General features: G+C 41.6%; 1 protein-coding gene across 6 annotated transcripts in view; it reads right to left on the reverse strand.

Annotated features, from left to right (window-relative positions):
- Positions 1 to 4,898: 4,898 nt before the first annotated feature.
- LOC131223736 (uncharacterized) overlaps positions 4,899 to 15,390 on the reverse strand; it is a 79,435-nt gene continuing 68,943 nt past the window's right edge. For 4 of the 6 annotated variants that reach the window (XM_058219229.1, XM_058219228.1, XM_058219231.1 and 1 more), the window contains 4 exons: positions 7,287 to 7,334; positions 7,009 to 7,044; positions 6,786 to 6,835; positions 4,899 to 5,325 (listed from right to left, as the gene is read on the reverse strand). In XM_058219229.1, the coding sequence (XP_058075212.1) occupies positions 4,914 to 5,325; positions 6,786 to 6,835; positions 7,009 to 7,044; positions 7,287 to 7,334 (546 nt within the window). In that variant the 3' untranslated portion in view covers positions 4,899 to 4,913. Of the gene's footprint in view, positions 5,326 to 6,785; positions 6,861 to 7,008; positions 7,045 to 7,260; positions 7,335 to 15,390 lie in introns of those variants that run through there. The other 2 variants (XM_058219230.1, XM_058219233.1) reach the window with 2 other exon arrangements.

Below are 15,390 nucleotides of genomic sequence, written 5' to 3' on the forward strand. Positions count from 1 at the left end.
CTGTTCCTCATCATCGATGGGGCTTCTCATTCAGGCTGCCATGGTTTGCCATCATCCCACGTACGCTGATAATGACTTGTTGCTCTTTTGCCTCAAGGCAGCCAAATCAGTTCTTCTTGGAGCCATATTCAGATTATAGGAAAATCTGTCAATGAATGCCTGGGAGAGTCTCTCCCAAGTCCTAATCTAATGGCTTTCCAATGAGTGTACTAATCCAGAGTGTCGCCCTTGAGGGATTTCTAGAAAAGCCGTATTAAGGCTCCATCATTCCCTACTATCGCATTGAGTTCCCCATAAAAGGCTTTCAGATGTGCTATGGGGCACCCACTACCGTCATATCTTTTAAATTTCGGTACCTCAAAATTCAGAGGTACTCGAGCATCTAGGAAGGGACATAAATCTCTGAATTTAGTGGATGGAAGATCCACTCCTTGCTGCCTCTGCAGTTGGTTTTACACATTTTGCAATTGTTCCCGCATCTCATCCATTTCTGATCTGTTGGGGTGCGGGTATCTTCCGCCTTGATGTAGGGCTTGTGCTGCTTCCTCCTTATAAGGGTCGATTTTTTCTACCCTTTGAGTTCCAAGATTGGGGGGTTGTTGGAAAGAAGATGGACTCCCAGTGGTGGGAGGTAGTTGGAATTGAACTCTACTCTCTTTTGGGGGAATGTGTGATGTACGGAAATGGCTCCCGCCTGAGGTATCTGCCAATTCCGGAATGTTACTCCCATTAGGGGGAGTGATTTGGACTCGAAACTGACCCCCTTCATGGGCATCTGCCAGTTCTTATCTGTGATTCCTATTAACGGGAACCTGTGTTGTAACCTGATTGTTGTGATGTGTTGAGTAACGATGTGCGGGAGGATTGCTCTCATTTGTTAGTTGTTGTTGATCTTGTATTGACTCCTTTGGAGAAAGGAGAGCAGGATTTGTTGTAGGAATGAGGGAGAAGGTGAAAGGAGTTTGCGAAATTGAGCTGTTCTGCATACTAGGTTGTGTTGTTTGTGTGTTTGGTATGACGCTTTGCACCAGGCGAAGCAATAGCTCTTGTATTGCTTTGAGACTTTGGGCCACCTCATTCATGATTACAGTAGTTGATGGCTTTGTTGGAGTTGCCGAAGATACTGGTTTAATGCTGGTGCCGGTATTGGTACTGATGTGCTTCTTCATGGGTAGCCAAAGTTGTTCGGGATTGAGTAGTCATAGCCCGGATTGACACCTAAACAAGTGTAAGCCAAAGATTGATTTTTTTTTTTTTTGGTATGCAATGTATGAAAAATGTCCCTTGAGATTGGAATACCACACACTTTTGAGTTGAGTCTCGGCTAGTGCATTCTAGCAAGTCTCCAGTGGAGTCGCCATTCTGTGAACGCTGGAAATCGGTGCCCACGTTGATTTGGTTCTTTTGTATTCGTAATGGGGGTGATTAGGCTGATTTGCGAATGTTGGAGTCGTCACAAGCCAATTAATCTCAAAATCCCGCAGTCTGCTAGAACCCGCGGAATACGCAAGGTTGGAGAAATCCGAAGACTTTCTTACCTTAGATTGACTCTTAGTCTACGATCTGGGATTCCGGGTAATGGACCTCGGTTACAAAGAGGAAAGGTGTTAGGTACTCTCTCTACTCGTACACATGTACGGTCTCTAATTGGTGTGGTAAGAAAATCTCAAGGGATGAATGATGTGGTCGAAGTAGGACTATGCACATGTGGATTTCTGATATGACAAGATTCGAGATTTCTGCAAACCACAGGGCATATGTCCAACGATGTGTCCAGAAGGTGGATGTGATGGTGCTTATGCAAAAAGGTAAAGAAAAGTGGACGAGCTAGCTGAGAATTTCTGATGTGATAGGATCCGATATACGGCAGGCTACAGAGTATACGTTCACTGGAGATCTAGATAAGCAGGGGGGTTGAGAAGGGAATAGATGTTATGATGAATGCTTGTATGTAAATGAGATGATCTTTGACTTGCTCTTGAGATGGCTAGAACATGGAGTACACCATGGTTAATTCGGGCTAGACTAAGGGGTTGAGATGGTTGAGGTGAGGCTAAGAGGTGGCTGGAAAATCAGAACTTTGAGGCTTGGGAGCTCACCCTCACCCTCACTCTCTCTCTCTCTCTCTCTCTCTCTCTCTCTCTCTCCCTTGGGTTGTTGTTGTTGTGAAATGTGAAAAGAAGAGGGCTATTTATAACCTTTTCTGGTGGCATTGTTATAATTACTGAGTTTGGGAGGGGTAAAAGCTAACATGGTAGCTTGGGATTGGTTGAGGAGAGATGAATGCCTTGTGGCGTGCTTTCATTGGCTCTTGAGGTTGGTAAAATGGTAAATAGTGAAGGCCGGAGGGGGGGAGGGTAAATTCATATCAAAGTTGACTTTGGGACGAGAGACAGCTGTTGCTCGGAGGACACGCGTCTTGCAAGCAGAGGTAATCCGATTACCGCCGGCGGTAGTCAGACTACCACCTGGGCCTGGTTCAGGCCGGGCTTTGACCGTGGTCTTTATCCGATTCTCCGTTTTGTCCGAAAGTCCTTTCTTCAGGCTTTTAAACTCATATGGGTGTGCTTTAGCTTGAATGAGGGATCGTGATGGCTAAGGTTAGAATTAGGGTTTGGATCAGGGTTTGGATTAGGATTTGTTTTGGATTGGATCATGGTTCTTAGATTGTTCTAACTTCCTCAAAATATCAACTTGGGTGGGGTGTTTACAAACACCTATCATTAAAAACTTCTTGGGCCCTTAAAAGTTTTGGATCAAGCTGATATTTGTGTTTTCCCCTTATCCATATCTGTGTGACCCTATGAATGGGTTAGATGATGAAAAAACCTTATTGTGGGTCTAGTGAAGAGAATAACTTTCAATGGTGGACAAATTAAGGCCACTGTTTCTTTTCGTGTGGGCCATTTGAGTGTTGGATCTGCCTCATTTTTCGGTTCATGTTCCAAAATGTTCCAATAAAATAGATGGACGGTGCGGATATCTCATATACATTACGGTGGGGTCCACATGTTTAAGTCAACACTTGTTTCAATTTTCGAGGTGGAATTACTCTCATGTTTTCAAACAAGGTGAAAAAGTAATAATTACTTATTTACCATGATTTACATGTATCATGGAAAATCAAACAGGCCCTAATGTTTTCTTAAGTTCGTGTTACATGCTTTTAGACTCCATTAGAGAGAATCTTATTATGCATGTCTTTTTTGCAATTTATTTGATTCCTAAATATGCAAATATGTGTATTTTAGCATCTTCTTAAATTCCATTACCACCACAACCTTTAAAAAAATTAGCTAATTATACTAAAAAAATCCTTCTCCTAAACAGCTAAAATGCTCACTGAATACACTCCAAGGAAGCAAAATTTCCATTTTTTGCATCATTAGAAATACTATTATTCAAATTGCAATGAGCACAAATTCTAGCAACTAGAGGCAGATCAACTTTAGGTTATATCACCAAGTGTTCGAATTATCTCTGATATTATCGAAATATCTCCGATATTATCTTTATTTCTAGCTCAGTGATACTGATAACTATAACGCTGGTAGTATCAGAAATTATAGGTATTAACAATGTATCGCTAAGTATCGCCATGTATCAATATCGCTGATGTAATCACCAGTATTTTCAACTACGTAAATTCTAGATGTTGCTTGCATTGCCAATGTATCACCAATATTTTCGACTATATAAATTATAGGTAATGCTTGCATCATAAGTGTATCGACAATATTATTGTAATATTGTCAATGTATTGATATCATCAAAATTTTGTTTATTAGAAAAAAAAATTTTCATTTTTTTTTTTCATGGGCACATTGTTGTATGTAGTGTTCAATATGTCATTGATATTACTAATAATATCTTGCTATTATCGATATCGCAAGATGCGCGGTATTAAGACCACAATCTTTCTTTTCCTATTCAATTGTTGATGATTTCTTAGTGAAATATTGTGTTATTAATATTTTGCAATATCGATAGATATTTGGCTGGAAGGTTGGATGGTTAAATAGGCCGAATGAGATGGTTGGACTAATTTCTTACAACAATACATGCTTTTAAGGCCCCTATTAAATGAAAACCTGTTAGGTATACATTCTTTTTGCCGTTTTTTTATTATTTTTTTTAATTTCTAAATATGCAAATATGTACATTTTAACATCTTCTAAAGTTTCACTAAAAATTCCACCATTTTTTTTCCATATTTCCCTGCATTTCTGATTATCAAAGATACTATTGGTGATATTGATACTGTTTCCGTATCTCCAACCAACAAAGCTTGTAGCGATACCGATACTTTGAACACTGTTATCACCACAACAAAACTGCATTGCGAATCTTCACCAACTTCTTTAGTCTAAGAACTGAGGATTGCCATTCTCCCTAATATTTCTAAACAACTCATCTGTCATGAGATTTTGAGTAAATGATTAGGTGTTCGGCTTGATTTTTGGATCAAATAACACAATCTGCAGCTCCATTGAAAAGTCTGACTTTGCTTTATTATTTTTCTTCAGTCTTCACCCTCATAAGCAGTTGCCATCTTCCAGAGGATCTCTGGGGAAAAAAAAGCACTAAACATGCTTCCAAAACTAGCAATACCTAGAACAGATGAAACTCTACTCTGCAATTAATTTCCAAAATTCGCAAGATCCATTGGGCATATGTTTGATAATGATCTTCTTGATGGTGCTGTAAGGGTTTTGGATGCAAATCGAACACAATCTCAGTGGAAGGATTGTCTGGAGAATGGGATATCACGTAACAACAGGAAGTGCTATTTGGCTTGGGATGATTTACATTTGCTTTGTAGCTAGCTGATGTTGATCACAGGTTACTGGCAGATGTTGAGCAGCACAAATGGCCAATCAAATCACTCACAAACCACCTGTGGCCACCCCTATTTACGAATGAAGGAAAAGACGATAATCTTCACTGTTTACCATGACAACAGAAAAGGATGGGTTGTTTACTACAACAGGCTTCAAGTGATCACTCCTCTTAAGATAAGAGATGGGGATGAAAATGGAACATCCCCCATGAATGATTCCATTGATTCTTGCATATTTATGAATGCACATTACATGTTCTCCCGTGAGTATATTTATAAATAACAGTACTAACTCCCAGGAATGAGCTGCATAAATCAGTAACAAGTCAAACCCAAGAGTTGAACCAATAGTACAAAGCAGGCATCGAGAAAAAAACAGCTCGACGGATCTGTGCATTCGGTTGCCAAAGGGGAGTTCTGCCTTATGCCACCGGTAGTGAGGTTTCCACGACTGGGGGTACAACATCCACTTTGTAGCGCAGACCCTGCAAAAAAACAAAAAAAAAAAAATGGGTCTAAGAAAAACACCGATAATTGGTCAGAATAATTATTCTTTTCTTGATTTCCATCTTCCGCAGCTCTCACATTTGCTGGATCACTTCAAGGCAAAGCTGAGTTATTATAGAGCCCTAGCTGCAGCACATCTACAGTTTTGAGGATCCCAATTCCATGAATGTGGGGTATACTCTTGTCATCCAGATGTTGATATGATGATGAGCCTCACCAGTGGTGGTTGATATGATGGCAGGCCCCACCAGTGGTGGTAGATGCAACAAAAGTATTCCCCTGTTGAAAGATCCTGATACTTCGATCAGCCATCTACAAATAGATGGTTAAGAAAGGTAGAAAAGGTCTCCACATAATGGAAGAAAAGGCCAAAGTTCAAAGGATGAGACGTTACAATATAAAAGAGGCCTCAAGGAAGCCCCCCATCCAGGGTCACAAGTCAGATCAACAATCTTGATCATCAAACAATGTGCCCAAAATGTATGAAATTGGGAGCCTCAGCAAACCCTACATTTGCCAAGGATGATGATAAGTCTACAATTCCTTGTGCAGACGTTCATATACCACTATTGTGCTATTTACCATGGAAGACCCAACTGTTTTGAGTACTTGTCTAAAACAAGGTTATAGCACAATAGAACCATCTTAGGGCGTGTTTGGTTACCCAGAAGGTTATGTTCGAATAGCCTTTTCTGGATTGCAACACTATCCATGGTTTGTTAACCATCTTTGGTCACCAATTCCAGTAAACTTGGAAATAGGGCTGTCCAAAATGTCGCCTCTCATCCACATAATGCAATATCTACAAAGGAGTGTCCAATTCCAATAAACTTGGAAATAGAGCTGTACAAAATGTTGCCTCTCATCCAGATAATGCAATCTCTACAAAGTAGCAGAAACACACTTATCTCGCTACATTCCCAATTAAGTACACCACAATACTTCGACCAACTGTGCTGCCATGTGCCACATGTGACACCATCCATCTCCAAGGGCCCATCTGCCACCATCAATCATTAATCATTCCATGTGCCAATTGGCCATTGTTATTGTGTGCACACACGCCACATGTGTGATCATCCACCTTGAAGCACATCACTAGTGCCACTATCAATCTTCAAGTGCCCCACATGTTCACATGTTGCTAGCATACACATCTATAAGTGCCACATGTACCTGTCCATCATCACTATCCCAAGGCATTTGATAAACAGCAGTTAGGACAGCAAAATAGCCTTTCCAGACAGGCCTTAGCTTCTTAAGTGGGGAATATGTTTATTTCATGTTCGGGTAACAGTCAGAGGCTCAGTAAGGCATCCAAGCTGGATCTGCCTTGAACAATGGATGGTCTGATGAAGAAAGAAAAAGAAAAGGCAGGTCCTGCAGTTAATGACAGAAAGTAGGACAACCAATTACTGAAGTCCTGGCATCCTTGTACCTTCTTGAAGAAGGTTGAATAGGAATTGTCCCAGATGAGCTTGTAGCGTCCTGCTAAACACGTGGAAAAGTTCCCCTGTAAGGAATTCATGAAACCAGGAGGGATTTAGAACTAACATTAAAAAACGAAAAAAAAAAAAAAAAAAAAAACCAAAACAAAACAAAAACAAAACAAAACAAAAAAGCACCATGTATATTAACCAGCACATAATGCATTAGCTTACTTGGTCAGACTCATAACGCCGGTAGGGTAAGATTAGCTGCAGGATAAACACCCATTACCATTACTTAAATAAATAAAAAGACATCATTTTCTTTATTATAAATGGAATCTCGAAGAGTCAATCGCAAACAAAATCAAAATGCACCATTGGCTGAAATGCTAGTAATGCATCAAAGGTGCATTTTCCCAAGGAAAAGGATTGAAGAGGAAAAAAAATGAATCAGATGATCTTGCTCTGAAAATCGAAACTTATGTACAATACTGCATAACAAAACTTACACGAGTTTCTCCAGAAGAGCTGATATACTCCACAGTAAATCCGATATCCTGTGAGGAAAAACGTAGGTTTTTATTATTTTTTTAAAAAAAAAAAAAAAGGTTGTGCTTGCATAAGTTAAGGAAAAGTTTCATTTCTTTTTATTTCTTTATTTTTTATTTCCTAAGGTTTCCTTCTCTTTTTTTTTCTTTCCTCTTCTTTGTTTTGTTTTTTGTTTTTTTTTTTCTTTTTTGTGTATCCATTCCATTGAAGTATGGAGCGCCTCCTTTCCCACCATTCCAACCTAGATGGGGATTTGGCCAATGCTAAAGGTAGCTTGCTTACCAAGCTACACATTAGAGAAGCTATTCCCTAGAAGAGTTAAGACAACTCATGTATGTGGTCAAAAGAGACTTGTCTCACCATCTATCTGGAAGACATGCTGGTGATTCAAGTGAACAGGCAGTATTAACAATGCAACATGCAGAAGTTAAAAAATCTTAATTATTGCAAATAAAATCATACTCTGAGAGTTTCTTCTGGGAGTATTTTTAGGGTTGCATGTGGAAGCGATGTTTTTTGCAATGATCTGATGATATTTCTTATCATCCAGTAGTCCTTTTATTTTTAATAAAACAGCTGTTATTCCTCAAAGGGGGAAAAAATCATACTGTACAATGACACTTGAAATGCAGATAAGTTGTGGTTTTGCAGGTTCAAACAAAGGGTATTAGTTAATGGTGACTCACAATGGTGGTTCCTGTGCAATATGTGATAAGTTAACAAAAAAGCATAGGCAGTCATCAGCTAAGGCAAAGCAAAAAGAATTTCTATCCAAGGAATGGAAAAAAATAAAAAATAAATTTCAATCCTAGGGACAATTTTATTTTATTTTTTTCCTTTTTTTTTTTTTTTTTGGCTTTATGGATAATGGAACTCTAAAATAAGAGAAATTACATCAGGAATGGATTCTCCATGACAAGAATGGATCATCTATCCTGCTTTAACAACTAACCATAATGTGAGCTTCACTCAAAATTGAAGAAAATGCAATGTTTAGCCTCTATGCAAGGGACTAATCTGACAAAAATGAAGTCTCCACATGTTATGCGCCATTGTTCCTAGCCCAATGAACAGTATTCTCTGAGACCCCTTCACTGTCAAGGCACCAAAGAAAGAGTCAACCAAACAACAGAGTCCTTCACAAAGAGCTTTAGCGTCCATGTCCATGTGGCTACCCACTCCCACGGGACCAGAGGCATTACTATCCCAAGGCCAATCTCTAGGGATATCCCCTACAGTCAAAACGCCCAGTCAACACAATCCTAGCTGCCACTCCTTTGCCTTGAAAGCCTTAGCCACCACCCTTATTCAACCACAAAACCCTAGTTGCCAATTACCATAGCACAACCAAATCTCTACCATACTAATGCTAGATCTGTCCTAGAACAATCACCTAAACCCTCCATGTCACTTCTAAATCATAGCGATACAGTACATAAACCCAAGCTGTCACACAATTTCACAATAGTAGCTGTTCAAATCCAGCTACTGAGATATATATTCCCTAGCCTTATTCCTAACTTGAAATCTCTTAGGTTTAACCTAAACCCTAGCTGTTTACATCCATGTGTAAAGCTGTCAATGGGTACCCGGACCTGTGGATACCCAAGGGATCTGATGCAATTTAAAAGGGTTTAGGCCAAATTTTTAGATCCGTTTAACAATAGCATTGAGTTTGGGTCCAGCCACTCCAGTCCTCGTACCCATTTGAAAAAGGGGACCAGACTGGTTGGTACACACACACATTCCCATTTGAAAACCAGGTCGGTCCAGTTGGCACAGAAACACATGTTGGGTTCGGGACCAGCCCTCCTATCTGTTAGGTGCACCCACACAAGCGCCCAAGTATGGACGGCGTGTGCATGCTAAAATGACAAAGATTGTTTGGAAATTAAAGAATTTAATGCCACAAACCATGTAACATTATGAGAGACTAGGGAAAGGATTTTGCCAAGCCCACATGTGAGTGACACCCAGCCACATACACAAGCATATATACCCATATGAAACACATGTCTGACATCCGAGCTTTCTATCTCGTGTGACACATTGTAGATCATTTGCCCTTAAAAATCAGGCTGTTTCACACCTTAGCTGTGTGTGTTCATGCATGCGCACGCATGTATATGTGAGCTTGTATGTGTGCAGGCACATGCATGTGTGTGAGCTTGTAGGCATGCGTATGTAATCGGACGCGGGAAAGCTCCAACCCGTGTTAGTCGGACTCCCCATCTTGGAAGCAAGTCAGGAAACTCCAAGACCTCGTCCAAGACAACTCTCGCATGTTGCTGGGGGATGGGAACAGTAGCTTTTGGTGTGACAACTGGACGGGGCTGGGCCCCCTAAAAGGATGGCTTCTAGTAAACGTCCCTCCCCTCCCCCACGATCTGAGGATCAAAGACGTTATGGGCCCCGAAGGAATCCTTCATGCTGCCCGTTTCCCTGATATGCTCCCTGAAATCGTTCGGCATCTCATGCAAGCTGAAGGTCTGGCGCTGAATCATGGGGAGGATAGCGTCATTTGGGCCAAGGAAAAGACGGGGATTTTCTCCACAAGATCGGCGTGGCGCCTCATCAGGTCCACTGGCCAGGTGCGCAACTGGGTCAAATGGGCATGGCACGCACACCTCCCTCCCAAAATTGTTGTTTTTACATGGAAGATCCTCAATAGTGCCGTCCCAGTCGACATCAATGTCAAGAAGAAAGGCATCCAGATGGCCTCCTCCTGCGTATGTTGTACATCTATTAGCAGGAAGGAAGAATCCCTCGACCACCTCTTGCCGAGGGGGAGATTGTGCACTCCATTTGGGCCAATTTCTCGGCCATCCTTGGTGTCTCTTTCCTTTCGAACCAATCAATAGGGGGTAGAGCATCTCAGTGGTGGGCGATTGCTAAGTATTCCACCACTTTGGGAATCCTTAGAGGGCTTACCCCGGGCCTTATTCTTTGGGAAATCTGGAAGGCTAGAAACAAGCGTCGATTTGAAGACTCCCACTCCAGGGTCGCCCACGCCATCTACCGAGTCAGGTCCTGGTTGTTCCACCTGTCTAATGCGTATCCTCTTTCAGCGTGTAAATCCCAGGAAGATGGGGAAGCGGTGGCTGACCTTCGGCTCATCCCAGGGAGAAGTTCCCCTCCCTCATTGTCCTTGGTAAAATGGATCAAACCACCCAGGGGCTGGATGAAACTTAATGTGGATGACTCGTCAAGGGGTAACCCAGGTCCTTCCAGGAGTGGGGGTGTGTGTAGAGACGATAACGCCTTCAAGTTTGCCTTCTCAAAAGGCTATGGCATGGGATTGAGTTTTCAGGCGGAGGCAAAAGCGGTTATTGATGGCCTCAATTTTTGCAAGGATATGAGCCTTTCCTACGTCAAGGTGGAAAGCGACTGCTTGCTCATGGTTGGCCTTTTCTCCATAGCAAGGAACCTCCTTGGAACGCGTACTATTGGAAAAACCATTTTCAAGCCCTTAGAGCCTCTCTGTCTATTTCAATCAAGCATATCCCCAGAGAAGCTAACTCCGTTGCGGACTGCCTAGCTTGATGGGGGTAGCTCTAACTAGCAGACCAGGATCTTCAATTCGGCATTCGACCTCCCTCTCTCTGCCAAAGGAGCGCTAGTCGCAGATAGGATAGGATTAGGGGCGGTCTGATTCTCTTAGCTTTATCCTAATTTTTTTTTCCCTTATATGATAGGAGGATCCCTTGGGGTGGGCCTCCCGAATGTGAATGCCTTGTACAACAGGGGGTCTTAGGCCCTTTTTATGGCCTGAGCCCTCCGCTCAGCTTTTGTAAGCTCAGTTCCCCATATCAATGAAATTTTGAGAATCTTTTTGGAAAAAAAAAAATAAATAAAATGTGTATGCATGCTGCATATGCCCGAATGTGAAATCGGCATTAGATGAGGCACTCCAAGATTTGATTTATTATAAATTCTTGGCACTGGCCCTTTGTTTTTAAAATTAAGATTGTTCAATATTTTTTTTCTGAAACATCCATCAGATGTCAATCAACCAGCCAGTAAATATCAAGGTATTATTCAATGACAGTAATGGTGGCCGCAACCAACATTATAGCTGTAATGGCCTTGTAACAGTCGAAAGTTTTTTAAAGAAAAATGTATCAGCTATGGCCCTGTTAAGATTGTTACAGCCATTAGAGCCCCGTGATGGGCCTTTCTTTTTTTTCAAATCAGGCATTATGGTCCCATATTGCATAATGGGCACCACCATTACGGTTACCGTTACCTAATGGCCATTAAGGCCGTGACATAACTGTTTTGTTTAATACCTCTCTTTTGTACAAGGAACCATATATAGTGGTGTCCACGATTTGCACACCTTATGTTGATAGTACAAGGTTTTAAACATTTGCCTAAGATCGCACTTGAGCAGGTGAAATGATAGAGATGGAAGAGCAATCTCCCTACAGCACACATGGTAGGGTAATGTGTCAATCAGGAGGGTCCAAATAATGCATCAAATCATGGATGGCTCATGTTTCAAAAATCACAATCATCACACAACCACACCCCTTCTTTGGGTTACTTTTTGGAACTTGGTGTTGTCCACTAGCCTTCTTCTTTTTTTCTTTTTTTTCTTTTTGGCTATTGCTTTAAAGGCCACTTAATTGAATGGCTACGATCACTTGAATCTGTGTATCTTTAATTAATTTCCATCCATATATGTCAACCTTCCACAGGTACTATGGAGAAATGACTTAACCAGATCTACACAAAGATCAAGTTCTGATATCAGAATGTAAAAACACGGATTCTCAGTGACACTCGGGTCAGGTATTTGCGGCTCACATGTGAAAATCGTCAGAAACACGTACGAGATTCAAGACAGAAACCCAAAACAAACCCAACTAACAGCCCTACTCAAAGCTAGGATGCTAGACCTCATGAGTACCCAACAGGTACTCGGATCCAGTAGTATTCTGATCTGGTTCCTTAAATGTGCTACCTGGGATCCGAACCCAAACTCCTTAGGTGTGATTCGGTATGGGTACACAAGGAGTCGACCCATTGACTACTGAAGTTGTTTAGATCTACACCCTAACAACCTATGATGTCCCTTTAGACCTTCAAATCCCAACCATACAAATCCAAAAGCAAACATCAATGTCCCAATTGGCCCCCTTCATCCCAACCTGCTCAAGCCCAAAACTCTATATCTACTTGCTGAAAACCAAATGAGCTCCTTAACAACCCCAAATCTCAGTTGTACACCCTCCAAAACCAGATATTCCCACTCCAAACCCAATTTCTAGCATTGTTTTAGCCCCTTTAACCAACCCGTAGATCAATAATCATGACCACATTTCCCACCCTCAAACAATTCCAATATTTTTCCAACAATCTATTGACCTTCGTCCCATAAACCAGCCCTCATACAGTCATACAGCTTCCAAACCTGGCCAAAAGTTGCCTACGTTCAGCCCATACCCAGCCCCAATCTGTCCAAACCCTAGTCTCCAATCCTCAGCCTATAACCCAACCCTAAAAATTCCAAGCCCAAGGACAGAGCCTCCACAACGCTCAACCTGAGGCTCCAATGCCTCCACCATGCCACTAAGGAATTTTTCAATGGAATTAGGCAAAACCCAAGCTACACCAAAGCAACTATCCCACGCTTCTCTAGAGAATGGACATTGCAAAAAAGGAAGAACTGATTCCTTGCTGCACAAACAGAGGGGGTAAACATTGACTAGAAATAAACCTGCTTCCACAAATTGTCAATCATTAGGACCCTCTCCCAACTGACTAACCAACAAAAGCCACCACATTTTAGGGAACCCCATAGGACCACAAAATTGAAGAAGGCAATCTTCCATCCCTAGCCAAAGCACTGGAAAGGGAAAAGGACAAATGATTTTACCGAAAAGAATCCCGAATTGCTTCCTTTCCACTGCTCCAAATCTGGTTCTTCTGAAAGAGTAACCCCTGCTAAAATTCACCCTCTAAAACAAGAAGTTCTGGTCCTGAAGGTATAATATCAACCACTTGGTGTCCATCCGATGCGTCAGCTATGGTTATTTCATACCCCCCTTTTTCTTTACATACTATTCTACTTCTATACCTGCTGCTGTTAGAGGTGGGCATCGAGCTGAGTCGAGTCGAGGTGGGCCAAGCTTGGCTTGGCTTGTCCATGATGTACTCGAGTTCGAGCTCGAGCTCGAGCTTGGCCTCGAGCTCAACATTGAAGCTTGGCTTGTTTGCCAAAGCTGTCGAGTCGAGCTAGTGGTTCGAGTCAAGTCGAGTTTACCTCGAGTTGAGCTCGAGCTTATTGGGTGAGAGAGTAATGGATTCTGTTCTTGATCCTCCTCCATTGATGAAAAATTCAAAAATCTTAAGAGAATCAAAGCAAAACCCGATGAAAAAAACAAACAAAGCTTCGAATCGGATGAGGAAACCTGTAAGAATTGATCTGTTCTTGATCTTCTTCCACCAGCAGAAATCCAAGTACTAGAAAAGAAACAGAGCAGAACACAGATCAAAAATCCAAGTAAAGAGCTCTAGCCAATCAGATCATTGGATTTCCTTGAAGCTCTAACAAATCTGAGAAGAACCCATCTCGAATTTCTTGGGTTTCTCGACTAAGAAGTAGATCTCAAGAGATTGAAATCATACTATTGTGGAGCTGAAATGAAAACTGGTGGTGGTGGTCGGGGCGGGCGTGCGGTTGGCAGTGGGCAGAGAAAGAGAAGAAAGGGAAAGGGAAGGGGGTACATGCGGTTGGGTAGAGACTCTAGGGTTTGTTTTTTATTTTAAAATTTTTAAGTTTAAACTTAAAACTTATATTATTATATATAAATATATATATTTAATATATTTATTAATCGAGTCGAGTTGAGCTCGAGTTCGAGCTTTGAGTTGAGTCGAGTTGAAATGCCCCTTGGTCGAACTTAGCTTGAACTCAACTCGAGCTTCAAATAATTAGCTTGGCTCGGCTCGAATCGGCCATTCAAGCTGAGTCAATCCAAGCTGACTCGAGCCGAGTCGAGCAAGCTTTTCGAGCTAGCTTGACTCGTGAATAGCCCTAGCTGCTGTAGCATTATAGACTGTATTGTTACTCTTGTTCCCATCGGGGTAAATCTGACCTCTTCCCCTGTTCTCACCTACATATATGGGATACTTTAAGAAGTGAACGTCTTTCTTAGTAGCAGGGTCCAAGGAAAGAATGGGAAAGACAATTTCACTATATTTCTAACCAGGAACAAGACCTACCACAAGAATATTTCTTTTAGTGGGGCGATAACTCTGAAAAGACCGATTGCCTATCTTTTCTTTCATCTTGGGAGAAATACGATCGGGGGGAGCTAATTTGAATCCCTCGGGTAAAATAAGAACAGCCCCCACATTCAAAGCCCCCCTTTTCCCATTAGCAAGAACTTGTTTTAGTTGCATATCATAAGGGATTCTAACAATTGCTTCAAATACAGTATCAGGAAGCATAGCTTGTGGAACCTCAATATCGACGGGCTTATTAGCTAAATGGAAATTGGCGCATACAATACGCCCAATTGCTTCTCGTGGATTTTCATAACCCTGCTGTGCAAAAATGGGAAAGATTTAGCAATAAAATCAAATCTTCAATTTCATCATCCAAAAGATTTCTACGAAATGGACACAATCAAACCCCTTGAGACCCAAGAGTCACAAAACATCTATCGACTGTGATGTCCAAAATCCACCACTACACAAGCCAAACTGAGGAATTAATCTTGCAGCTTATGCTCCCCCAACCACAAATACTTCCAAAACCAAACGCTCACACTGTTCCCTACCCCAAAGCAAACTCCCCCAATAATGGCACCTTTCATCTTCATAATAGCTTTCCACACTGCTGACGCCCTATACAAGGAAGAGTTCTTAGGCCGCCAACCCTCCTTATCCACCCCATATTTTCTCGCAATCACCTCCTTCCAGAAACTTCCCTTCTCAAAAGTGAATCTCCAAATCCACTTTCCCAAGAGAGCCATATTCATAGAATCCAAGGATAATTACCCAAGATCACAAACTTCTTTTGGTCTACAAACATCCTCCCACTTCATGAGATGA

This window comes from Magnolia sinica, chromosome 13 (genome assembly GCF_029962835.1).
Source record: "Magnolia sinica isolate HGM2019 chromosome 13, MsV1, whole genome shotgun sequence".
NCBI lineage: Eukaryota > Viridiplantae > Streptophyta > Magnoliopsida > Magnoliales > Magnoliaceae > Magnolia > Magnolia sinica.